Source organism: Ailuropoda melanoleuca, chromosome 17, assembly GCF_002007445.2.
Source record: "Ailuropoda melanoleuca isolate Jingjing chromosome 17, ASM200744v2, whole genome shotgun sequence".
Lineage (NCBI taxonomy): Eukaryota > Metazoa > Chordata > Mammalia > Carnivora > Ursidae > Ailuropoda > Ailuropoda melanoleuca.
This window is the reverse complement of record NC_048234.1, coordinates 17,502,846-17,528,994: the sequence shown is the minus strand read 5'-3', so window position 1 is coordinate 17,528,994 and position 26,149 is coordinate 17,502,846. Positions and strand designations below refer to the sequence as shown.

The following is a 26,149-nucleotide window of genomic DNA, read 5'->3' as shown; positions in this document are numbered from 1 at the left end:
AGGGGCAGTAGGGGGGAGGTGGGGCTGGCCGAGGAGAGGCGGACAAACCAGGGTAAGAGTCTACATCTAACCTGCACTCACCTCGTCGCCTCCAGTATCCTCAGTGAATCGTGTTTACAGCAGACCTGTCCCCCCTCACCCCCCGCACTTGCAGGGTGCAGGGCCTCCAGGGGGCCTGGGCTGGGTCTGCAGGAGCCAGAGGGGCTGGGGGGTGGGAGCTCCCCCGGGCACAGGTGCGCTGCCAGCAGGGTGAGACGCAGAGGCGGCTGCAGGGGGAAGGCCCGCAGGTCCACTTGAGGGAAGACGCACTCGCTGACCGGGGCGCGGAAATGCCTGCGGGCTGAGCACTCACGGGAATTCTTACCCCACCAGCCACAAGCTCCAAACATGGAGAAGTCAGATTCGGGGCCTTGGGTGGTATTCTTGGTCCTCCTTTTTGGTATTCAAGCAATTTCTCAAGCCCACAAGGGCATGCTTTATAATGCCCTCTGCTTAGTTGGGATTTGATTGCCTCTGGTCTGTTTTTATTAACCCACATGTGATTGTGTGAAAACCGTGGGTGCTTCCGTGTCTGCAGTGCTGAGACATTTGGAAGCTTGCCTTCCCTTCTCCAGGGCACAGAAACACCATCTGCAGGAGTTCCCTGGTGAAGCAGGAGCGTGTGTGTGCATGCGTGTGTGCAAGTACGTGTGTGTGTCTGTGTGCATGCATGCCAGTGTCTCTGTGTGTTTGTGTGCTCCTGTGGGTACGTGTGCACGTGTGTCTCTGTGTATGCGTGTGTGCATGTGTGTGCGTGCGTGTGCGTGCATGTGTGCATGCATGTGTGTGTATGCACGTGTGTGTATGTGTGCGCGCGTGCGTGCGCGCTGTGAAAGGACAGTGCAAGAGGAAGCGGAGGGCCACAGCACGGTGGTGGTGCAGCTTGGCTCGGCCAGAGCTCACACCTGGATGGGAGGTGGCTCCAGCATCCGCTGCGGCCCAAGCGCCCCCAGCCATCAGGGGGATAGGAGAGCTCAGTGTGCAGCGCTCACCCAGGAAGCAGTGGCAGGAGGCATATACTGTGTGACAAGTGTGACCGTCAGCATGTGCCTCCGTTCCAGGCATCTGGAACTCAGCAGCCCCTTTGGGGACAGGCTTCTAGTGAATGGCCCCATGGAGTCTCAGAGACATCTGGGGTCCCAGCCATTCCCTTGCAGGCCTGTTCTCTGGTTCTATAGTGCGATGTTATTCTTTTTGGATTATGGCTTTTGCACAAAAGGAGACTCACTCTGCCCTTCCTCTCTGCCCCCCCGGCCTCCTCCTCATATGCTCAGTGACAGAAGGAATCCGCCTGGCCATGCCAGACTCATTAGTCCACGTGCTTTTTTGTGCAACTTCGGGGAGTGTCACTGCTTGGCCCCACTTGGCTTAAATCTTTTTTTTTTTTTAAAGATTTTATTTATTTATNTATTTATTTATTCGACAGAGATAGAGACAGCCAGCGAGAGAGGGAACACAAGCAGGGGGAGTGGGAGAGGAAGAAGCAGGCTCATAGCAGAGGAGCCTGACGTGGGGCTCGATCCCATAACGCCGGGATCACGCCCTGAGCCAAAGGCAGACGTTTAACTGCTGTGCCACCCAGGCGCCCCCCACTTGGCTTAAATCTTACAAAAAAGTAATAATAGCTGGATGGACTGTAGGAGCTCCTTCTTTAACCCAGTTAGCATTTATGCATCCCCGCCTCTCTAAAACCACAGGCAGGTGAAAATGGCCAGTAGGCCAGTCCCTTGGTGAGAGAACGGCTTTACGTCTTCCGAGCAGACTCGGATCTGGGAACTGGGTACAAGGGTAGACGGCATTTGTGTTCAGATACACCTGCCAGCGGTGAGCACTGGACATATAGAGAGCTGGTGGCTGGTTCTGAGAGAAAAGGATCCCCGAGCAAAAAGCCTATGTAGAAGAGAAAATAAACACAACAGACATTGTGATTCATAGCTGAAGAGTTTGCCTGAAATTTCTGTATGCCCGAGGACCGTCACCGTAGGACTGCGGCCGGTCCGAGGACTCCAGTTAAAGTGCTGTGTTGACGCAGGAGTGGGTGTTTGCCAGGAGCCTGTATTCCTTTACGTTAGACACACTGCTTACGACTAGTAAGATTATTATTGGTATTTTTGTCACTGTCGCTGTTACTGGCATGACACTTAACAAAAGCATACATTTGGCCTAGAAGCCATTTGCTCTTGCGTTCCAAGGCTGTATTTTAAGTGTATCTGTAACATGTCTCGGGTTTGTAAAATCAGTACTTTGGAATGTTTGTGGAAGTGGATCACTTCTGAGAGCCCGAGGGTGGTGCTGGGCTGGCGTGGCCTGCGGCCTCTCCAAACAGACCCGGTGTGCTCCTGTCTCCTGTCTGGGGAGAAGGGCTGCTCATCGGCCAGGCGAAACCAGGAGGGGAATTCCGAACTCTTCCCACTTGAGGATACGTCGCAATTATAGGTGTTCTCAAGGGCATTCTAAATCACAGGGCAGACGTCCCTGCCTTTCTCACCAGGCCGCCCCTGCTATTTGCAACGTGGGCGCTGCGGTGCTGACCTCAGGTCTCCTTGGGGAGAGGGAACAGAAAAATCAGCAGAAGATCACTGCGTTGGCATGGCAATGAGGCCTGCTGTTGTCTCCTGAGCCTTGGGTCCCCTACTCATGTAGGACACATGGATTGATTAGTGTATGTGTTGGGTGGGTTTCTGGAACTTTTGGGGGTGTGTGTGTGTGATGGTTTCCTGGAGTTTGCTGCAGGTGTGAGGGCTCCAAGGCTGATGGTAAAGTTGAAAACCTCACCCCCCCTCATTGCAGACACGGGGTGAAGGGCTCTGAGTCTGGGCTGCTCCCCGGGGAAGGCCATTTATGGAGCACCCTCGCTCCTTCCCACCGCCGCGAGTTTGCAGCACCCGTTGGACTGTCCAGGACGTGGCCAGACTGAACGGGGCTGGGAGGAAACGGTCACCCACGGAGAAGAGGTTTCAGAGCCCGCACAGCCGTGTTGTCTGGGCTGAGAGTGGGGGAGAGGCGTCGTGCACGCGCACGGGAACCCTCCCTGGGGAGGACAAGGATGCACCCCAGCTCCCGGAGCAGTGAGGCTGGTTCCTGCCCCCACATCTCCCTCTTCATCTCCCCTTCTTCCCAGAGGCCCCCCCCACCCCAGCCCCCTGTGTTCGCAGGGGTCACCTCTGGCCGCCTGCCCTTCGGCGGGGAAGGAGCCCCTGCAGCCGGTGGCCACTATTCCTGCTGAAGGAGACGAGGAAGGGCGATCTTCCTTAGCTCAGCGGGTGTGGCCACCACACTGCACTGGGCTTGTTCGGGTGTGCACATCTGTCCGGGTGCGCTCGTGCTCGCGTGTGCGCCTCTACTCTTGGGATCTGTGTTTGTTTCTCTCCGCGTGCCGTCCGTGTGCGCCGGCTCGGGCGTGCTTCCCTCCACCTGCTCTCGGGTTATTTCTCTCTGAGTTAGTCCGTGTCTGCATCCGCTTTCCTGGGTCTGGGTCTGCTTGCGGTGTGTGTGTGTGTTTGTGCCCCTGCCCTGTTGTGAGGCTGCCGGCATCGCCCTGCGTGGACTGGTTGGCTTGTCACCGGCTCCTTCCTTCCCCCGCCCCCCCTACCCGTCTGCAGTAGCTTCTGAGGGCTGTCATACCAAGGACCACAGATGAGGTGTCTCAAACCACAGAAATCTGTGTCCGAGGTCTGGAGGCCAGATGGCCAACATCAGAGTGTCAGCGATGGGCTTAGCTCCTTTGGAATCTCTGAGGGCGAAAGGGTCTCATGCTTCCCTCCCAGCTGCTGGCAGTGCCCACCATGTGTGGATTTCCTGGTCTTGTGGTCGCATCTCTCTCATCTCTGCCCCTGTTGTCACATGGTCTTCTCTGTGCGTCTGTATCCAGATGTCCCTCTTCTGATAGGGACGCAAGCCATTGGACAAGGGCCCACCCACATGACCTCATCTTAACATGATGACATCTGCCATGACCCTATTTCCAAATAAGGGAACATTCCCAGGTTCCAGGGATTAGGTTTCAACCCATGTCATGGGGGCCACCATTCGTTGCACGACAGGACAGCTACCCTCCTCCAAACATGCAAACACTCATATGTACTTTTCTGCATTCTTCAGGGCCTCAAATTTCCTTTGCTCCCGTTTTCGCATGTTCTTTGATGCCCATTGTTGCTAATCTCGCTCTCTCCTCTCCTGTCCCCATTGCTCCTCTGCTCGCCCACCCCACCCACCATCTGCAGCCGGCTCTGTGCAGCTAGACAGCTCAGCGGGAACGTCTGAGCCGGGGTGACCCACTGCCCCTGCCCCCGGCTGATTTATTGGCCTGTAAATGCTTGCCCCAGAGACGAGCAGCTTTATGTCCTCTGTGCGGCTCTCTGGGTCTCCTCCTCACCTGCCCAGCCAGGCAGGTTGTCTGTTTTATTTCCCACCAGTCAAAGCCTTGTGACCTTGTGGCCCCTAGCGCATACGGCTTTCCTTATCTCCTTCCCCGACCAGTCAGCGTGGCCTGGTAAACAAGCAGCTCTTCAAACACCTAAGTAATTTGACCAAGTTGGCGAACATGTGGACGGTCAGTTGGGGTTTAAAAAAAAAAAACCCATTAATCACTTATCTAACTGTGAGGCGGGAGTGGCATCCCATGGTGATGGGTTCTCCTGTTACCTCTGCCTTCGGTGTGTTTTCGTGCTCGGACTGAGCTCCGCTTTCCGGAGTTAGGGGTGAGCAGAGAACGGCCCGGGCAGTGGGGCCACAGAGTCCATGCGCATCATTGTTAAAAGTCACCCTGCTGTGCAGCAGAAGAAACCCTCTTGGCTCATTAAAGGGAAGACTTCTGTTCTGCCTCTAACACTGTGGGGGGCTGACTGATCCAAGTTAACCAGATTCTCAGTCCTCTGGGTCCTGCCCCACGTGGGCTGTTCAGTCGTGTCTGGAGAAGTTTGGGGTGGCTCCAAAGGGAGCCTTGCGAGCTAGAAGAGAGCTTAGCAAAACTTAGTACAAACCCCATATTTTGCACAAAAGGGCAATGAAGCCGGGCATTGAAAGGGGTTCCTGTGAATAAAGCCAAAGGCCAAAGCAACTCTGTGCTTCATCCTGACAGAACTTTCTTTCTGGCTTTCATTTTGGCCTCCAGAGAATTAGTGATGGCTATAGAGGTGGACCAAACTAACTTGGCCACCCTCCCACTTCAATTACATACAAGTGCTCCATAAAAATTCGTACAAGATGTCAGTGCTTAGATGGACTTGCAGAGAGAGAGACGGAGAAATGCCCAGGAGCCAGGAATAGGAGGAAGCAGAATTGTGACAGCCTTGGGCTGCCAGGCAGGATCCACTTGAGGTGGTCCCACTCTGTTTGCAGCCTTGGAGAACGTCCCCATGGTTTAGTTTATCTGAGACAAAGAGTTGTGTTCTGCAGGTGTCATGGGCTTAGGACATGGACTCCCCAGCAGCAGAAGATGGTGCTCCCCATGGGGCTTTGGGTGCGTCCGTGGGCGCCAGAGTAGAAGGAACACCAGTAAGTCACCCTGAACATCAATGCTACGCTAGAGAGAATACGCAGGAGTGGGAAGATGCTGATTGAGATCACACGAATACATAAATGCCTTAGTGTTACTGATTTCACTTGGAATTGGGGGTATTACATTTGCTTCAATCAGGAGAAATAAGAGTTGCAACAAAAATCAAATTTGCCGTTAGGAAAATGAAGGAATTGACATTTCTTGTACCCTAAATAAGGCCTCTGAACAATCATCCTGCTATAGAAACTGTTCTGCAAGGCCCAGCTGTAGGAGGAGCCATAGGTTTCAGCATCAAACTGGAGGGAATCCGTGGGGTCCAGAGAGCTGAGTGTGGTGGGTAAGCCTTTGGCAGCAAGCTGGGAGACCTACGGACTACAGTCCTCGCCTGAACCTTGGCTCAAGAGGGCAAGCACTGAAGCTGCTCCCGTGAGAAATCAGACTTGGACCCACACCTCAGGAAACCCACTTTCCATGACGAGAATGTTGTGGGGGAATCCCAGGCCCAAGAGTTAACATGAAAATTTGGCACTGTCTGTTGCAGGAACCCAGTCCTCAAGGGGTTCTGACAGAAAAACCAGCCCTGCAGTGGAAAATTCAAAGCACACTCGGAGAGGCTTGGGGTGAGTGGTGAGCTAGTAAACAAGGAAGCCAGAAGGATTAAAGATGAAGGAAGAAAAGGCAGTGGTGGGTTTGAAAACCAAACAGACCTTCTAGAAATAAAAAAAATTATAGTCTGAGAAATGAAAACTTTGATGGGCAGGTCAAGGAGCAGATGGCGCACAGCTGGAGATTAAAAGGGATATTATGGGGAATATAGAAGCAGCAAAGCGCACTGAGGAACCACATGCAGGAGGAAGTTCAGTGTCCATCTGGAAGGGGATTCAGAGGAGAGATAAAGGGGAATGGAGAAACAACGAGGTATTGGTGGAGAATTTTACACAATGGATGGAATTGGGAATGGTACTGATGTCCATTAAGGCCACATACATATAAATTCACAGCTAGAGATACATGGGAATGGCAAAGACACGGGAACTATGAAAGGTAACCTACGAGGGGAAAGGTCAGATTACCTACAAAGGACTAAGAACTAGCCTACTTGCAGCAGTAAGCGCAGAAGCCAGAAGATGGCAGTGTAATCACCAGTCCAGAATTCCATACCCAGCTAAACTGTTACTCAAGTGTGAAAGTCACAGGTTACTCTTAGACCAAGACTGAGGTGTTTACAACCTCAGTCCTTTGCCTAACGAGCAAATACGATTCAGGATGAGAAAATACCTGAGTAACCTGCTCTTCTCTAAGGGAAGCATTTACGGGCCAATAAATCAGTAAGGGACAAATGGAGAATAAAGAAAGAAGTCCAGTAGGAAACAGGAAAGGAGGATTAAAATGAAATGAAGAATAAAATGCAAAATGAACACATTAAAAGTAAAACTTGCCAGTTAAAAACTCAGAGTTCATATATATAGACACATCAATTAACATGTTACATTATTATATGTTGTTTACAAGATTCATCTCTGCAATATAATCATAAAAATGATTTTAAAAATTAAAAATACAGTGTAAGACCAAGGTATCCTGAGGTAGCAACCTTAAGGTCAGACAAATTAGGCAAAAGCCTTACACAGCGATCTAAAGACTGAAGTTTAGGGACCCTGCAACATAGTTTCCAATATATAAACACAACTTGACAAAATTACTAACGGCCCTCTGACAAATACCCAATCAGCGAACACAGGCCATTGAAAGTAATAGATAAACATATTAAAAATTTGAAAAATTTGACAAGCTTAATTTACTGGGCATAAACCCCTGCACCAAGCAGGTAGAGAAACACATTCTTTTTTTTTTTTTTTTAAAGATTTTTCAATTTATTCATTTGAGAGAGTGAGAGAGCATGAGCTCTGAGGGGCAGAGGGAGAGGGGAGAAGCAGACTCCCCACCGAGCAGGGAGCCCGATGTGGGATTCGATCCTGGCACCCAGAGTTCATGACCTGAGCCGAAGGCAGATGCTTAACAGACTGAGCCACCCAGGTTCCCTGAGAAAACACATTCTTACCAATAAAATATGCAACATTATTATAAGTATTAACTCTGGGCTAGACTATAAAGCAAATCTTAGTGGTATCAAAGAATCATCATCACCTAGACCATGTTCTGCGACAACCTTGCAGATAAGAACACTTTCAATAACTTGTACCTAAAAGGGAAAAATTATAATGTAAGTTATAAGATATTTGGGTCTGGCCAACCTTACGGAGATTAAATAATTTGTTAGTTGGCTAAAGAAAAAATTGAAGGGAATTTGCACACTGAATGCATGTAATAGAAAATTCATTAACTGCAGAAGTTAGAAAAAGAGCCATAGTGTCAAGATTTGAACAGACAGATGTGGAAGGAGAGCCCAGTGGTTAATAAACCTTCAAGACACTCAAGCTCATGGCATTCTTAAGACGCAAAGGGAAACAGCATTATTTCAGGTCCGTTAGATTGGCGAACATTTTTAAGCCCCCAGACACTAAATGCTGACACAGTTATGGGGGAAACAAGTCCACTGACATCGATAGTGAGCACGCATGGTTTCAAGCACTCTTGAAACTTAGAGAAATGAGAGATTTCAAGGACTTGTGACATCACTTCTGTACCCAGATGGATGCTCTCAAGATATTTTTGTATGTGTGCAAGATGAGACATGTATACAGGTGGTCATTAAACACTAGCAAATATGTGGGACCAGCTTACTGCCCCTCAATTGGGAAAAGAACAAAGAAGTCATGGTTTGTTTATAGAGTGAAATATTATGCAGTCATTAGAATAAATGAACATCAACAAAGATAAATCCCAAGCTGGGGGAAAAAAAACTAGCAAAGATGATCTTTCAGGGAAAATTTCTAAAAATATAAAACCGTAGAAATGTGCATTGGAATGGTGCATACCGGTTCTCAGGAGAGGGAGGGAGAAATAGGGACGTGTGGATTTTAGTGGCATCCTAGAATGTTTAATTTTTTAAAAAGTGTTCTAAGTCAAATATAGTAAAATGTTAGCATAAAATGTTGATGTGTACACAGGTATCTATTATATTACTATTTGTATTTTTTTGTATGTTTGTACTATTTCAGTATTTAAAATTGTTAAATTAGGAAGAACTGATATTGAGCAAAACAATCAGGTATAAAGATATGTGAGCAGTATGAATGTTAAAAACAAAAAGGCCACACTGTTGCTATTTGAAGAAGATATCTGCGTAGAAAATCCAAGACAATCAACTGAGAAACTAGTATAACTAATAAGATAGTTCAGTAAAGTTGTAAGATAAAAGAAAAATGTACATGGTGGACAGAATATTGGCCTCCCAAGGACCTTCACAGTGAAATGGTGAGTGTACTGTCATCTGTGACTGAGATTATGTCAAAGTAACCACTTCAGACTGTTCAGTCAGATTGGATCGTGTGTTCAAAGTCTCAGGGTCTAGGGTGGGAGCTGCAGGAGCCAGGTCTCCCCACGCCCAGCTTGTGCGATTGAGTTCTTGAAGAGTGTACGTCCAGAATGTCACTCTACTTGGTTCCAGGGGGATGTCATTGACATGTCTTACATTACAGCATTGGGTCATCCGCGAGAACTCTCTTCCACAAGTTAACTCAGTGCACTGAGAAAAGGGTTGGCTAGGAGAGAATAAAGATGTGGGTAATAATGGTTAGTGCTAATTAGTGACACCTCTCAGACAGCTATCTATTCACTCTCCCTTGCAAGAAAAACCTTCCCTCTCTCTTAAAATCCACAGCCTCCCGTCCCCTCTGCTGCTTCCTGTCACCCAACATCTACGGGCCATCATCCAGCCTGTGAAATGTACCTCAACAGTCCACTAGAACCCCGTAGATTTCCATGCAGTGAAGGCAATAGTAACAAGTATGTGCCATCTTTCTAACTCATTTTTTTTAAAAAGGATAGGAACCTACCAGAAATCAAGCCGAAAGATTCAGAACAAGAATATATTTTATGGTCATTTTCAGATTGCTCTATTATCTTAGTTTTGTCTGAGGTGAGTTCATCGCCTCATGGTTGATTGTCTTATCTGTCTAGCCTTAGGTTTTGTGTATGTGTTATGGAATTTTAGCATGCGTGTTTATCTTGACAGCATAATCTCCCAGCTCCTGACCTAACCACACATGAACGACACTCACACACACACCACACACATACACACGCACTATATTACACACATACCACACAAACACATACATACACTCCTCACACACACCATTCCACAAATGCACACACCACATCACACCCACATACCACACACCACACACACTCACACACACCACCCCACAAATATACCACGTCAACGCCCACATACCACACACCACACACACACACACCACACAAACACATACATACACTCCTCACACACACCATTCCACAAATACACACACCACGTCACACCCACATACCACACACCACACACACTCACACACACCACCCCACAAATACACACACCACATCACACCCACACACCACACACACTCACACACACCACCCCACAAATACACCATGTCACACCCANCCTCACACACACCATTCCACAAATACACACACCACGTCACACCCACATACCACACACCACACACACTCACACACACCACCCCACAAATACACACACCACATCACACCCACACACCACACACACTCACACACACCACCCCACAAATACACCACGTCACACCCACATACCACACACCACACACATTCACACACACCACACCACAAATACACCACGTCACACTCACATACCACACACCACACATTTACACATACATACACACACNACATACCACACACCACACACATTCACACACACCACACCACAAATACACCACGTCACACTCACATACCACACATCACACATTTACACATACATACACAAACACCCACACCACACCACACACATACATACCACACACAAACATACCCTTCTCCTCTGCCATCTGTTTCACTTCCTCTTGTTCCGCAAGGCCTATGTCACCAGCAGAGAGTCCCTGCCCCTGGTTGGATAAAGCCCCACATCGCAGCCCCACTGGCTCTGTGTTCCGGGTCCTTTCGGACCCTGCCCCCCCGCCCAGCAGAGAGTCCCTGCCCCTGGTTGGATAAAGCCCCACATCGCAGCCCCACTGGCTCTGTGTTCCGGGTCCTTCCGGACCCTGCCCCCCGCCGCCACGTGGAGCCCTGTACAGCTTCTTCCCGCTCTTGCCCCACATGCAGCAGGACAGAGCCTTCAGCACACTCAGCCTCCACACCCTCATTCTGTCCAGCCCAGGGATTAGCTCGTTTCTGAGGAGGTGTCTGTTTTGTGGTGAATTTTTCCTTGAGGCTTTGTACTTGGTGGTGTGGCAGGAAGGAGGATGGCCTTTCCAAGCACAGATTACATCACGAATCACGGAGATTAGATTAGATCTAGTGCTTGCGAAGAGAAACACAGTTGATCCTCTATTTGGTGTTCTGTAATTTTGAGTTCCCTTCTGTCTAAAGTGTCCCTGTAACCCCAAATCAGGACTCACGGTGCCACTGTGTGGTCATTCACAGACCTGCCCGGAGCTGTGAAAATTGAGACTTGCCCGATGCACGCATTGCTAGCCAAGGCCCAACTAGGCGACCCCTGTCCAACTGTTCCAGCTCCTACTGTAAGCAAGTGTCCTTTCTGTGGTCTCTAGAGTCCTAGGGTTTTTGCATTTTTTGCTTTTTGTTGGTGAGTTCGCTGTGTTAAATCCCCCTGTGATGGTGCTGGAGTGTTGTCTGGCATTCCTAAGCCCCGGAACGCTGTGATGTGTCTTAGGGAGAAAACACGCTTAGATAAGCTTCCTTCAGGCATGCGATAACGGAAATGCTGGCCTTGAGCTCTATGGCAGTGAATCAACGACGCATATTAATAAGGTGTCTTCAAACAGAAACATATGTAAAATGAGGTTATGCCACGATTGATGAAAATACTGTGACCAGAGGCCCAAAGGAACCTAACTCTGTATTTCCCTGGGAGCAGTGGTTCGCTAAGTCAGTGTTCTCAGAACATTCTAGAACATCAGTACCGCCAGTGACGGGAAAGGACCGTATTTACATGAGGGAACATGGAAGCCCTCCCGAGCAGGTCACAGGAGTAGCGCCAGGCAGCCCCTTCTTCCAGCCCTCACTCAACTGTGACCGCTTTCTTCTGCAGGCTACTTTCTGAATTTTCTGGAGCCAGTGAACAACATCACCATAGTCCAAGGCCAGACGGCCATTCTGCACTGCAAGGTGGCCGGAAATCCCACCCCCACCGTGCGGTGGCTGAAGAACGATGCCCCCGTGGTGCAGGAGCCACGGCGCGTCATCATCCGCAAGACGGAGTACGGCTCCCGGCTGCGGATCCAAGACCTGGACACGACGGACACCGGCTACTACCAGTGCGTGGCCACCAACGGCGTGAAGACCATCACCGCCACCGGCGTCCTGTTCGTGCGGCTCGGTGAGTCGGGGCAGCCCAGGCGTGCGATTACCAGATAGCAACGCTCCTGGCCCCGGAACAGGAGTTCCTTTGCAGTTTGACACTGAACACGCACACGCCAGCAGAAGGGAAATCAATAAAACCATTCCCCAAGGCCTCTCTCATTGTGCGCGAGGTCCCGGCTTAGCCCGTTCCCCATTTACTAGTCATAAAAGCAAGTAGACACAGATGGAGTGGTCTGGAAACCTGGAGTGCAGAACATAACCCCAGACGCGAAGGTGAGCTGGGAGGCGGAGGGAACGGCCGCGTGGCAGAGGTGGCCCCCGGGGAGGCCGGCCACACTGAGGGAGACAGGCAGCTGCTGCCCACGGAAGCCTGGGCCCAGCCGAGGCGAAGGGCCGAGGGCATAGCGTGGTGACGGTTCCCCACACTCGCGCTCGTCACAGATGACCATGGGGAGGGGTGCATCAGCTCTCATCCCAATGGTGAGATGGTCCCTGCACTGCCCCAGGCCCGTCACACAGGCTCCAGACCATTTGGGCCCCAGGTAGGAAACAGAGCTTGTGAATCAAGGTTAGATGGGGAGAGAGCGAGAAAAGACAGCAGAAACTCCAAAAATACCTCCAAGCGTTTCTGCATAAACAGAGAGAGCATCCCCTCCACATTTGGTGGTTTTTGCCATGCCTGGTATATAATCTTGGGCAGCCCAGAGCGCAGGCCCGAGGACGGCTCACCACAAATGAGCACGTGGGGATGCGGCCGCCTTTACCAAAGGCTGGATCGGAAAAAAAGGCTGGATCCAAATTGTGAAGTATTAATAACCAGTCTTTTTTTCTTCTTCTTCTTAGGTCCAACACACAGCCCAAATCATAACTTTCAGTAAGTATCTGTTTCCCTCAAACCATTTTCTCATTCCCCAAGGGTTTCCATTGTGTAAGAATCCAGGATTGAAATCCAGCAACTGCATGTCTTTGCTGAATTTGCTGGACGCTGGCTGGACTTCACACAAGGATGACAACGTGCTTGCTCAGGGCTGGAGCACCGCCAGAGTTTCCATGGCTTCGCGTCAGGGAGAAATGTCGTGAGGGCAGCGGTTGCTCATTCCTTTCATTGATCGTGACCTTACAAGGCAGCTGGAAGGACTGTGTGCGTACAGGCCTCCTTGCTGGGGACACCAGGGTCCTGGAAACAGGGAGGCGCTTCTCACTGAAATCCCAGCACCACCCACAACCGCACCTCCAGCCTCGGGTCTATGACAGGTGTGGCCATGGGGCCTCAGGGTGTCCTCTGGCGTAGACCGGTGTCAGACCCCGCTTCGGAGGTGAGGACACCGAGGCTCAGAGCCTGGCTCCTGCATCTTTATCGAGCCGCGGCTGGGTGCTGCCTGTGGACCCGGCGTCTTTTCCCTGGTATCTCATCTCTCCATGTACCCGTCTGTTTGGGGACCTTCTCCTCTGGACCCTGCATGTTCTGTCATCCTGTGCACGAGATCCACTCTCTTCAGGGTTGCGTTCAAAGTTAGCAGGGGCTCCTGGGCTCCCCGTTTCTTGTCCAGCCAGATCAGAGAGCCATTGCTTCACCTCCAAATGTTGTGAACAGTGACACAGATGCTACGTGTTGGTCAGTGTTCGCTCCTCCGTGGCCCCCCGGCTTCTCGTCAGCACTGGCCGCTGGGGTGGGTGCGAGGACAGGGGCCCCTGGTAGCAAATATCGGGCACCATTTACAGAAGGTAGATTTTTGAGAAAATCTTGTGCTGAGTGGTAGTGTCAGAGCATTTGTCCCTAATAATCATTTGTGCACAGAGCGAGGCAAGAAGAAATTATAACAAGGCCACAGCTAGGAGGCTTTGGAAAAGGTGTCCGTGATTTCAGGAGTTGACCTATTTTATTTTTTCATACTTAAACATCTTATTTATGTAAATATTATATAACGCAGACATACAATATTGGAAAACAGATAAATATAATCTATATGTAAGTAGAATGTATTTGTTTTTAGATTTTTTATTTATTTGACAGAGAGAGACACAGAGAGAGAGGAAGCCCAAGCAGGGGGAGTGAGAGAGGGAGAAGCAGCCTTCCCACTGAGCAGGGAGCCCAACTCGGGGATCGATCCCAGGACCCTGAGATCATGACCTGATCCGGAGGCAGGCGCTTCACCAACTGAGCCACCCAGGTGCCCCCTCCCAACATTTTATTATGAAAAATTTCAAACATATGGAAAAGTAGAAAGAATTTCACAGTGAATATCCAGTCCATATGCCCACCAACCAGACCCTGCCATTTACATTTCATCTGCTAGCCTTATTGCCTCTCTCTCCATCCATCAATCCGTCTTCTTTTTTTTTATGCGTTTCGCAGTAAGTCACAGATATTTGTGTACCTGTACTTAAGTACTGAAGTGTGGAAATCATTAACAAGAGTTCAATATCTGTCTACTAGCCTTGTTTCTTCTTTTTGAATTAAAAACTACATACAGTGAAGTGCACAGATCTTGAGTATCCCATAATAAGGTCCAGCAAATGCAAAAACCTCTGCAGTGCAAACCCCTGTCCAGGCACAGAACATTCCTATCATTCTAGAAGGTTCCATCATTCAGCTTCTCAAACAACTCCCTCCTCCTGAGGCAGCCACTGTTCTGATTTCTTTTCTACCATGGACTTGTTTTATGTATTTTAGAACTTCGTAGAGATGGAATCCTCCAGCATGTAGCCATGAAAGATGGGCTTCTTTCACTATGCGTCATGTTTTCGAGGGGCATCTGTGACGCACGTGTAGCAGTAGGTCACTGCTTCATTGCTGAGCTGTTCCACTGCATGATGACACCAGCTGGGTTATCCACTCTCCTACTGATGGATGCCCAACTAGTTTGCACCCTTCAACTCTTATGAATAAGGCGCTATGGATATTCTCAGACACATTTGGTGGACGTATATTTTCATTTCTGTGTGGTGAATACCTGGGAGTAATATTGCTCACTCACAGGGTATGTGCATGCCGAGTAAGAAATACCAGAAATATCAGACTTTTCTTAAGGTGGTTGGACCACCTTGCCCTCCCACCGGCAGCTAGGAGTTCCCTAGCATTTGGTTTGGTTGGTGTTTTTAATTAAGTTGAGCCATTCTGGTAGGTCCAGTGATCTTCATGTCCATCTGATTTCTTGAAAAAGTTATTTTTATTAAGCATTTTAATTTTTCACACAAATGCATTTAAGACTATAACCTGTCCTCTGAATACTGCTGTGGCTGTATCTTTTTTCCACCTGCCAGGCACATGAGCTTATTTTGTTNCGGCACATGAGCTTTTTTTTTTTTTTTTTTGTTTTTTTTTTTTTTTTTTGCATTATCATCAGTGATTTGGGGATGTATTTTACTTTTGGTAACCTGTTGCGATTTTCTCTGGGGCCAATTAGAGATGGTCAATTCTTGTGAATATTTCCTGTTGTTTCAAAAAATAAGTGTGTTCTGATGGTGGTCACACATAGGTCACTTTGTATATTAGATCACACATGTTAGGGGCGCCTGGGTGGCACAGCGGTTAAGCATCTGCCTTCGGCTCAGGGCATGATCCTGGCGTTGTGGGATCGAGCCCCACATCGGGCTCCTCCGCTATGGGCCTGCTTCTTCCTCTCCCACTCCCCCTGCTTGTGTTCCCTCTCTCGCTGGCTGTCTCTATCTCTGTCAAATAAATAAATAAAATCTTTAAAAAAAAAAAAAAGATCACACATGTTAAGTGTGTCATTGAAGGTGTCTATGTGTTTTTTGTCCACATAGGTTATAGATATCTGAAAATATGTGAAACTCATCCCTACTTATTCTGGCCAATTTCTTGTCAATTTCTTGCCTACAAATTCTTGCCAATTTCTGTGTTTTCTTTTCTTTTCTTTTCCTTTTTTTTTTTTTTTTTTTTTTTTTTTTTTTTTTTTTTTTTTTTTTTTAGTTTTGTCTGTTCCTAAATGCCTATAGGCTTGAGGCTATATAGCTTTATTTTGTTTTGTTCTTAGTCCCTTCTAGTGCTTTTTGCCTTGAATTCAGTTTTGCCGGACAATAATACCGCTGTTCCTAACCTCTTTTTATTTTTATTTATTTATTTATTTATTTAAAGATTTTATTTATTATTTATTTGAGAGAGAGAAAGAGAGAGCATGAGTGGGGGGAGGACAGAGACAGAGAGAGAAGCAGACTTCCCGCTGAGCAAGGAGCCTGAAGTAGGGCTCGATCCCAGGACCCTGAGATCATGACCTGAGCCAAAGGCAGACACTTCACTGACTGAGCCACTCAGGAGCCCCCAACCTTCCTTTTAACTGTATTTACTAAGAACCTCTTTTACTATTCTTGTCTTGGTTTTTTTTTTTTTTTTTCTTTTCTTTTCAACCTTTCTGTGTTGTTTGATGCAGGTGTCTTGTAAATCGCATGTAAGTACATTTTTTGGAGGTTGGTGAGGTGGGTTTTCCATTCTGGAAGTCCAGGATAGTACGTGTAGGTTACGTTCATTTTAACAAGTGTACAAGGTTCATTCTGAGTCAACCCCCCTTTAATCGACCGTGTGCCATGTGAGTGAAGGTTAGTTGTTTTAACTGGTACAGACTGTCTCACGGGAACATCTGTCCCTGTCTCCCTGTCCCTGTGGGTGTGAGTCCTCCAGTGGCCAACATCTGGGAGTGGAATTGTAGGTGTGCACCTCCCACGTCTCCAGGTACGGCCAGGTGGCTAAGGAACTCATGGTCCATCCAGCAAAGCACGAGTTCTTATTTCCCCCCGTCTTCAGCATGGATGATCAGAACTTAACATTTTGCCAGTGTCTTGGGTGTCAAATAGTAATTTAGAGTAATTTTACATTAAATCTCACTTCTCTCATAAATAGAGAAGTTGAACATATTTTGTTGGTTTAATAACCATTGAACTGCCCGTTCATATACAGTTTATCCTCTTTATTTGCACATTCCGTGCTTGTACATTTTCTTACTCACTAAAATTTCTTTGTAACTCCAAAATCAGCACTCAGGCTGTTTTCGCTGTCACTCATGGATGTGTGCAGAGCAGTGGAACATGGTTGTTGCCCGTGCACACGTTCCGGCTGAGGTCTGCCTTCTTATTTCAGCTGTCCCACGGTGAACACTGTGTTTTTGCCGTCCTCTTTGTGTTTTGTGCTTTTTGTGGGCAATTTTGCTGTGTAGGACAGCCCTGAGCATAGTGCTGAAGTGCTCTAGAGTTCCTGAGCACGAGAAGGCTGTGATGGGCGCCCTGGAGAAAAACACACATGTTAGATAAGCTTCCTTCAGGCGTGAGTTACGGTGCTGTTGGCCCTCAGCTCAACTTTAATGAATCATCAACACAAATAAAACAAGGTTATGTATTGATTGGATAATGAAAATGTTATGACCACAGACTTGCAGAAAATTATCTCTGTATTTCCCCTGGGAGCCATGGCCCAGTATTTACTTATTCAGTGTTTGCAACACCCTTATAGAAAATAATTACTACAAATAACCAGAATACACTGTATTTTACCCATTTTTCATTAAGTTATTTGTCTTTTTCTTATTGATTTGCAAAAGTTCTAAAATATATTCTAGATATAACTTTTACATAGCTTTTTACTCCATCGGAATGACTTTTATGCTAGTATAAGCAGGGGTTTTACTGTAATATTTTTCTATAACAATGGCCTAGTCCTTGGCACCATCTAATGAATAGCCCCAACCGTAATCATTAAATCTAATGTCACCTCTGTCATATGTGAAATTTCTGCGCACGTGAATCTGCTTCTGAGTCTCTATTTTGTTCCAGTAGCTTCTGTACTTGGAGTAATACCACAGTATTCTGACAGTGTAGCTTTGCAATATATCTTGTCTGGCGGTGTAACTTTGCAATGTATCTTGGTACATCTAAAGAAATTTTCTCACTCTGCTGCTATGGACTGAATTATGTCTCCCCCCTCCCCCCCAATTCATACATTGAAGCCTTAACCCCCTGGGCCATGTGACAGTATTAGAGGTAGGGCCTTTAAGGAGGAAACTGCAGTTAAATGACGTCATAAGGGTGGGACTGACCCTGCAGGACTCATGTCCTTAGAAGTAAAGGAAGACCCATCAGAGCTCCTTCTGTCCACCATGGAGGCCGCAGCAAGAAGGTGGCCGTCTATAAGCCGGGAGCCGAAGAGGCCGGCACTTTGATACTGAACTTCTCAGCCTCCAGAACTGTGAAAAGTCAGGTTGCTGCATCTGGGCTATTTGTTACAGCAGCCTGGGCTGACTCATACATCCCCCTTAATACTCTACCATTTGTTTCAGATTTCCTTGCCATTGTCTTTTACTCTTCCATCTGGATTTTTGCCAGCTTGTGTTTTTATTGAAATTGCATAGTAGAAGTCGATTTTTGCAGTGAGTTTTTCAGATACAAAGGGCATTCTGTGGTCTTACTCCTTTGACCATATTAATATTATGTTACGAAATAGAGCTCCTAGCGTCAAGTAGCTTTGCAGTTCCAGCCTGAAATCCTCGCTCACGGTGAGTTCTTCTTTCGTTGGGCTGCCGAATAGATCTGCTACTTTGTGCTGGCAGACGACCTCCTATAATCGGGTTATCTTTAGTCTGATGCGCCCAGGCCCGATTGTGATCATGTTTCAATAGACTAACCTCCACCTCCTTGTGGCGTCTCTGGAAATTAACCCAAACCAAGACAGAAAGAGGGGAAATAAGCGGGCTTAAGACAAATTCGTCCACACGTTCTCCATTTTTGTCACTGGAGTGTCACCAGCTCGTCCCACCTGTGACTCCTCTCTCGGGCCATTTCCTTAGGCTCTTCCCTTGCTGGACCAGCAGTGTGCCTGTGCCTGCAGACGGAGAGCTGACCAGTGAGTAATAGTGAAGCCTCGGTCGATCCCCGAGGGCAGCGGGTTGGTGCTGGGCCGCGCTGCTGCTCTGGAATGTAAGCAGGAACGGCTGCGGGGACTCCCCTCCTGGCTCACCGCCCAGAGGCTGCCCTCACACAGCCGCACCTGCAGACCCTGGCAGAGCGCTGGTCACCCGTTCGTGTGTGCCGAGCGAGGTGAAGGGATTTACTGCCGTTAAAACTGTGCTTTTCCTTTCATGCTTTTGAAGGGAAGGTGAGGAGGGTGTGTATATGGGGAACAAAGGCTTTAAGAACAGGCTGTGACTCCGCAGACGCAGGTTCAAAGATGGCATTATTACGGCTTACTCAGGTAGCAGCTTGGCTAACGTGAGGGGATTAATGTGAGGCTCCGTGTACGGGCTTCATTTTTATCTGCTCTTTTAAAAGTGGTTCGTTTTCACGATGACAGACCCGTATCTACACCACGGGGTAGCCTGGTGGCATGGGCCTGTGGTGACCTTGAAAGCTGCCCTGTTCCCTGCATTGCTGTCCTGGGCCAACGTCACGGCCCACACGTGTGCACGCGCACAAAGTGCATCAACAGACGCTGCTTAAAGGGAGATGTGGTGTCCTTTGGGACAGTTACAAGTTACGTTAGTAATTGGCCTCTGGGAGATCGCCTTCCTTCGGGCCGTGTCCTGAGCCCTTTTCTTATGTCACAAAGTGCAGGTGACTGCAAGCCTTTGGCCACTCACCACCCATATGCTCATGGCCCTGGAAGCCCCATTTAGTCTGACTGTCTCCCCATCTCCAGACCCCTGAACACGGCCGCACCACGGGCATCTTTGGATGGATGACTCAGAGGCGCCCACGGTTGGCGTGTCTCAACAGAACTCTGCTATCTGCTCCCTCCAGCTCCTTCCACGGCTATTTTTGGGGAACTGTCATAACTGAGTTCAAGCTTTATCCTAATTACAGGAAAATAGCACTATAAAAAAAAAAACACACTGAAACTGCCAAGAAGCCAGTGATTAAAAATGACTTCAGGAGAAACCAAGCTGCCTTACCGTTGGTAAGTAAACTCGCTCAGGCAAAAGGCTGACACTGAGCATTTGATGTTAAAGCCATTAAACCACCAACCTACTCAAACTGAGCTGGTGGGAAGAGAGAAGCCAGCCTGATTTCTTTCCCTCCGTGACTTCTTGTTATGATAAGATCTATTTCTTGGAAAATGTAACTCCTCAAATCCCATAGTGCCAAACTTGAATAAAAGATAGAAACTTGATTCATTTTAAGATTATGTGATGCGGGCAATAAGTGACAAAAAGATCATCGTCCGGGGCGCCTGGGTGGCACAGCGGTTGGGCGTCTGCCTTCGGCTCAGGGCGTGGTCCTGGCGTTGCGGGATCGAGCCCCACATCGGGCTCCTCTGCTATGAGCCTGCTTCTTCCTCTCCCACTCCCCTGCTTGTGTTCCCTCTCTCGCTGGCTGTCTCTCTGTCAAATAAGTAAATAAAATCTTTAAAAAAAAAAAAAAAAAAAGATCATCGTGCGTAAAGTCAGAGAACACACACACCCTCCTTAATTCAGACCACATAGCGACACAGACGAAAATGTTTGCGCATAGCGATAATGACGGTATTAGCGCTGGACGTGTGGTAACACATTTAATGCCTCCACTTGGTCTTTTCGTTTTCACTTGAGCCCATGCATCAGCTGTTATGACCTAGTATGCTTAGATGAGAGATTTTCACACACCGACCTCCAAAGTCACCCAAGGAAATATCAACCTGGTTCCAAGGTTTGCTGGGGAGGGACCAGCCCCCTGAACACAGTAGAGAATTACACTTACTTCCCGGTGGCTGCCGTTTCTCTGTCTCTGGCTGCCTCGTGTGATCCTGGCCTTGGAGATGGTTTCTGAGAGCTTCTGCTGACTTGGGTTTTTATGACATGAATGTTGGTGTTGGGCGTGTTCAGTTGGACCGAGTGGACACTTTGCCATGTCTAATACGACAACAGCATAACTGGATTCTAGGTGTATTTCATCTTGGAATTAGTAATACAGAGCATGGTGTCTTATTTTTAAGGAAAGCATTCATTCATTTAACAAATTTATATTGAGGGCTGACTATGTGCCAGGCCCTGTTCAAGGTGTTGAGAATACGACAATGAATGAAACAGACAAAAACTAAAACTTCCTGCCGTGGGGTGCTTCCATCATCTTGGGAAACTCTTGTGTCTGGCTTCTTTCATGAAATGTCATATCTGAAAGATTCTTCCTGTGGTTTATTCCTGTTTATTGATGATTAGCTGTTTTATGAATTTACTACAATATGCGTATTCACCTGTTGATGGACATTTGGGTTTCCAGGTTGGGACAGTTACAAATCAGGCTGCTTTGAACGTTTGTGTTCAAGTATTTTTGTGAGCATGTTTTCATTTCTCTGGAATACATCCTGGCTGTGGGATTACTGGGTCAGATGGTCAGTACATACATAAGCCATAAGAAATTGCCAAACCCTTCCCCAGAGAGTGGTCTTTCTGTTTCCTGCTGCCACCTGCCGTGTGTGAGAGTTTCAGGTGTCCCACATCCATGCCAACATGTGTGTCATTTGACTTTAGCCATTCAGCATCTTGTGTTGTGATGATTCATGGTGGTTTAATTTATATTTTCTCATCACCAAAAGCGGAATGGTCTTTTCAGGCTGCACTTTTGTGAAGTATCTCTTAGGCTTTTGCCCAGTTTTACTGTGGTGTTTGTCTTCCTATTGAGTTAAAGGAGTTTTTTATGTATTCTGTATACAATTCCTTTGTCAATGAAAAAATTGCGTAAAATGTTTTCTCCCAGTGTGTGATTTGCCTTTTTAGTTTCTTAATGCTGTCTTTTGATGAGCAGGAATTTTTTTTTAAAGATTTATTTATTTGAGAGAGAGAATGAGAGAGAATGAACAGGAGGAACCGAGGGAGAGTGACTTGGAAGCAGACTCCTCACTGAGCATGGAGCCCGACGTGGGGCTCGATCCCATGACCCTGAGAGCAGACCGGAGCTGAAACCGAGAGTTGGCTGCTTAACCCATTGTGCCACCGAAGCGCCCCCGGAAATTTTAATTTCGATAAGTCTAATTTATCATTTTTTTTCTTTTACACATTGTGTCTGAGAAATCTTTGCCTTTGCTTACCTCAATACAATAAAGATATTCTCCAGAGTTTTCTTTTATAAGTGCCACAGTTTTAGCTTTTATGGTTGGGTCTGTGATCCATCTCAAAAGCACGTTTTGTGTATAATAGGAGTTATGGGTTTAAGTTTATTTTTTCCATACGAATATCCAGTTCTGGGGCGCCTGGGTGGCTCAGTCAGTGAAATGTCTGCCTTCGGCTCAGGTCATGATCTCAGGGGCCTGGGATCGAGCCCTGCATTGGGCTTCCTGCTCAGTGGGGAGTCTGCTTCTCCCTCTGTGCTCTCTCTCCCTCTCTCTCTCTCAAATAAATAAATAAAATATTTTTTTAAAAAAACAAACCAAAACAAAAAACCCCTGAATATCCAGTTCTTCCAGCACTGGTTTTGAAACAATTGTCTAGTCCTCCTCAAATGCCTCAGTGCCTTTATTGAAAATCAGTTGACCATAGGTTAGGGTCTATCTTGAGATTCTCCATCAAGTTCTGTTGATCTGTTCTCATATCCCAGTACCACGTTGTCTTCTGAGTTGTAACGTTGTGGTAAATCTTACAATCGGATGGTTTAAATTCACCCTCATTCTTCCTCTCTTTCATGATTATTGTAGCTATTCTATCTTGCATTTGCATGTCAATTCTAGCATCAGTTTATCAATTTCTACAAAAGTCTGTACTGCAATGTTTTTAACTTTCCGTTTTGAAATAACCCCAAATGTACAGAAGAGTTATGAGAAGAGTAATTTTAAGTAATCCCTTATCTCTTTACCCAGGCTTGCCAACTATCCTTTCGTCATATTTGATTTATCGTTTTCCCGTACATATTTGTAATTATTCCTTTTCCTGAGCCACTTGAGAATTGGCTGCGTTCATCACGCCCCTTTCGCCTTTCCCCTTCAGTGTGCATTCCCTAAGAGCAACCATATGCCCTCACAGAACAACAGCTTCCAATTCAGGGTGTTATATGAGAACTGCCATTCTGTCCCAGTAATGCTGTGTAGACCCCCTCCCCGGGACGGAACCCTCTCCACGTTGGCTTTAGTGTCCTTTAATCTGGAACGGTTTCTCAGCCTTTCGTGACATGGAAATGTTTGATAAACGCAAGGCAGTTATGGTTCAGAATGTCTCTGAGTTTGAATTTGGCCGATGTTTATGATGTTCATGATTAGATGCTGAGTGCGCGGTTTTTTACTTCAAAGTGTGTAAGTGATGTTCCCTTTTCAGGGTTGTACATCTGGAGGTACGGATGTCGGTCTGCCCCTTACTGGTGCTCTTAAGTTTGCTCGCTTGGTCATTTTCTCATTATATAGCTATTGTTGTTGTTGTTTTCCCGTAATTTAAAGTCACTCGTGAGGAAATCCTGCTGGGATTTTGATAGGTGATGTTGTACTTTGGGAGATTTGACTCCTTAAAACCATTGACTGGCCCACCCTATGAATATGCTATATATTTCTACTAACGTAGGTTCTCTTTTCTTTCTCTATACAGTGTTTTGGAGTTTTAAGTGTGGAGGTCTTGTACATATTTTGTTAGGTTTATTCCTAAGTATTTCAGCCATTTCTAACTGTGTAAGTCAGTGGTATCACGTATTCAGGTCGGGGGCGCCTGGGTGGCTCAGTCGTTAAGCGTCTGCCTTCAGCTCAGGACGTGATCCCGGCGTTCTGGGATCGAGTCCCACATCGGCTCCTCCGCTATGAGCCTGCTTCTTCCTCTCCCACTCCCCCTGCTTGTGTTCCCTCTCTCGCTGGCTGTTTCTCTCTGTCAAATAAATAAATAAAACCTTTAAAAAGAAAAAAAGTACATTCACCTGGTGCAACCATCACCACACGCTCTCCAGAACTTTGTCATCTTCCCAAACGGAAACTCGGGATCTGTTAAACAATGTCTCCCCATTTTCCCTTTGCTCCGATGCTTAGCAGCTATGATTCCACCTTCTGTCTCTATGAATTTGACTACTCTATTGTACTTTAATGTTATTGTAAATGGCTTTTTAAAAAAGATTTATTTATTTACTAGAGAGAGAGAGCGAGTGTGAGCAGTGGGGAAAAGCAGCGGAAGAGGGAAAAATCCCAAGCGGACTCCACACTGAGCACGGAGCCCTACACGGGGCTCGATCCCATGAGATCACCCTGAGCCGAAACCTAGAGTCAGACGCTCAACTGACGGAACCACCAAGGCGCCCCTGGAAATGACATTTTTAAAAAAAAATTGCATTTGCTCATTGTTACCTATAGAAATACAATTGATTGTATTGACCTTATCCTGTGGCCTTCCTAAATCTGTACTAGTTTTAGTAGTTTAAAAATACATTCCTTAGGATTTTCTATGCAAATTATGATACCAGGTGTGAGTGAAAACAGTCTTTTTCTTCCTTTCCAATCTATAAGCCATTTGTCTATATACCATTTATCTGTCTACCCATTAATCAATCGATCAGTCTATCTCCTGACCTCCATGGCAATGTCAGCTAGAATTGGTAAAAGCAGACAGGTCTGTCTTTTTCAATGTCTATGGGGAAAATGTTCCCTATTTCACCATTAAGTAAAATGTTCATTGTAGGGTTCTGATAGATGCCCTTTTTATTAGATTAAGAAAGTGATTTTTTTGGATTGTTGAGAGTTTTGGTAATCAATGAGTGTTGACTTTTGTCAACTGCTTTTTCCCTATCAACTGAGATCACTACATGGTTTCCCTCTTTGTCTCTGTGTTTTCAGTGGCTGGTTTTTAAATGTTGAAATAACCTTGTACCCTTGGTCAGCCCTGCTGGTGCATTACCCATTGCTCTATTGTCTTGTTACTTCGTTGGGTCCAATTTGTCCTTGTTTTGTAAAGCAAGTTGCCCATTTGGTCAGGGGCATTTTGCTCTGTAAAGCTCTTGGACATCCCTGTGAGGCATTTGTATCATTTGACCCTGTAAAATGAATTAGAAAGTATTTCTTATTCTTTTATATTCTGAAAGAGTTTGTGTAAAATTACTGTTTCTTCCTTAAATGTTTGACAGAATTCACCAGTTTCTATTATTCGGGGCTGGGGTTTTAATCATGGGAAGGGTTTTTATTACAACTTCAGATTCCTTGAGACATTTAGGGCTATTCCGAGTTTTTATTTCTGTTTCCACTAGTTTTAGTGTACTGTGTTTTTCAAGGTGTTTACCATATTTTTCTAAGTTACCGGATCTGTGTTCATGTATTTGTGCATAATGTTTCCTATTACCTTTTAACATCCATAGAGTCTTTGGCGATGTACGTTTTCTCTTTTTCTTAATCAGTTTTTCTAGATATAAGCAATCTTGTTCATTTTTTTTGAGGAACTTTTGGCTTTATTGATTTTTCTTTAATATTATTTTATTTAATATATTTAATAGATCTATTTAAAATTTATTTTTTAAATATTTAAATTATTATATAAAATTATTTAAAATTAAATAGTAAAAATATTTAATGTTTTATTTTCTTATATTTCTTTTATATTGATTTTCTTCTATTTTATTTCTGTTCTCATCATTACTATTTTCTAATTACTTCAGGTTTAATTTGACATTCTTTTTCCAGCTTTTTACAATATAAAACCTTATCTAATTTAAGCATTTAAAGCCATAAATTTCTCTTTAATTACTATTTTAGCAGCATTCCATAATTTTTGGTATCCTGTTTTCACTTTTCATATTTCATGTGAATTCCATTTAAACTACCATTTAATTTTCCTTGCATTTTCTTTTTTGAACCCAAAGGTTATTTAGAAGTGGGTTGTTTAATCTTTGAATATGTGCAGAGCTTCTAAATATCTTTTGTTCTTGATTTTTAATTTAATTAGATGTGATCTGAGATTTATGGCTCCAGTTCTGTTAAATTTATTGTGAGTTATTTTATGGCAAGAATCTGGTCTGTCTGGGTGAATGTGTCCCGTGCACTGAGACAGAGATGCTGTCTCGTTGGTATATTGGTTTACAAATGTCCATTAGGTCAAGGGCAGTGATCAGTGTTTCCATTGTTGTTTCTTCAGGAATTTTTTATCTAATTTGAGGAACTGCTGAGAGACAGGTGTTAACATTTGCAACTGTAATTGTGGATTTTTCTGTTTTGTCCTCTAGTCCTGTCAGTTCTTCTTCATATATCTTTTTTTTTTTTTT

The 26,149-nt window shown here is 46.2% G+C and overlaps 1 protein-coding gene across 4 annotated transcripts in view; it reads left to right on the top strand.

The window, feature by feature from the left end:
* ROR2 (receptor tyrosine kinase like orphan receptor 2) overlaps positions 1-26,149 on the top strand; it is a 194,651-nt gene that overhangs the window by 146,702 nt on the left and 21,800 nt on the right. For all 4 annotated transcript variants that reach the window (XR_004621834.1, XM_034647421.1, XM_034647422.1 and 1 more), the window contains exons 3-4: positions 11,751-12,038; positions 12,866-12,896. Coding sequence is in view for 3 of the 4 variants with exons in the window: in XM_034647421.1 (XP_034503312.1) it covers positions 11,751-12,038; positions 12,866-12,896 (319 nt within the window). In the remaining variant the exon portion in view is untranslated. The remainder of the gene's footprint in view (positions 1-11,750; positions 12,039-12,865; positions 12,897-26,149) is intronic.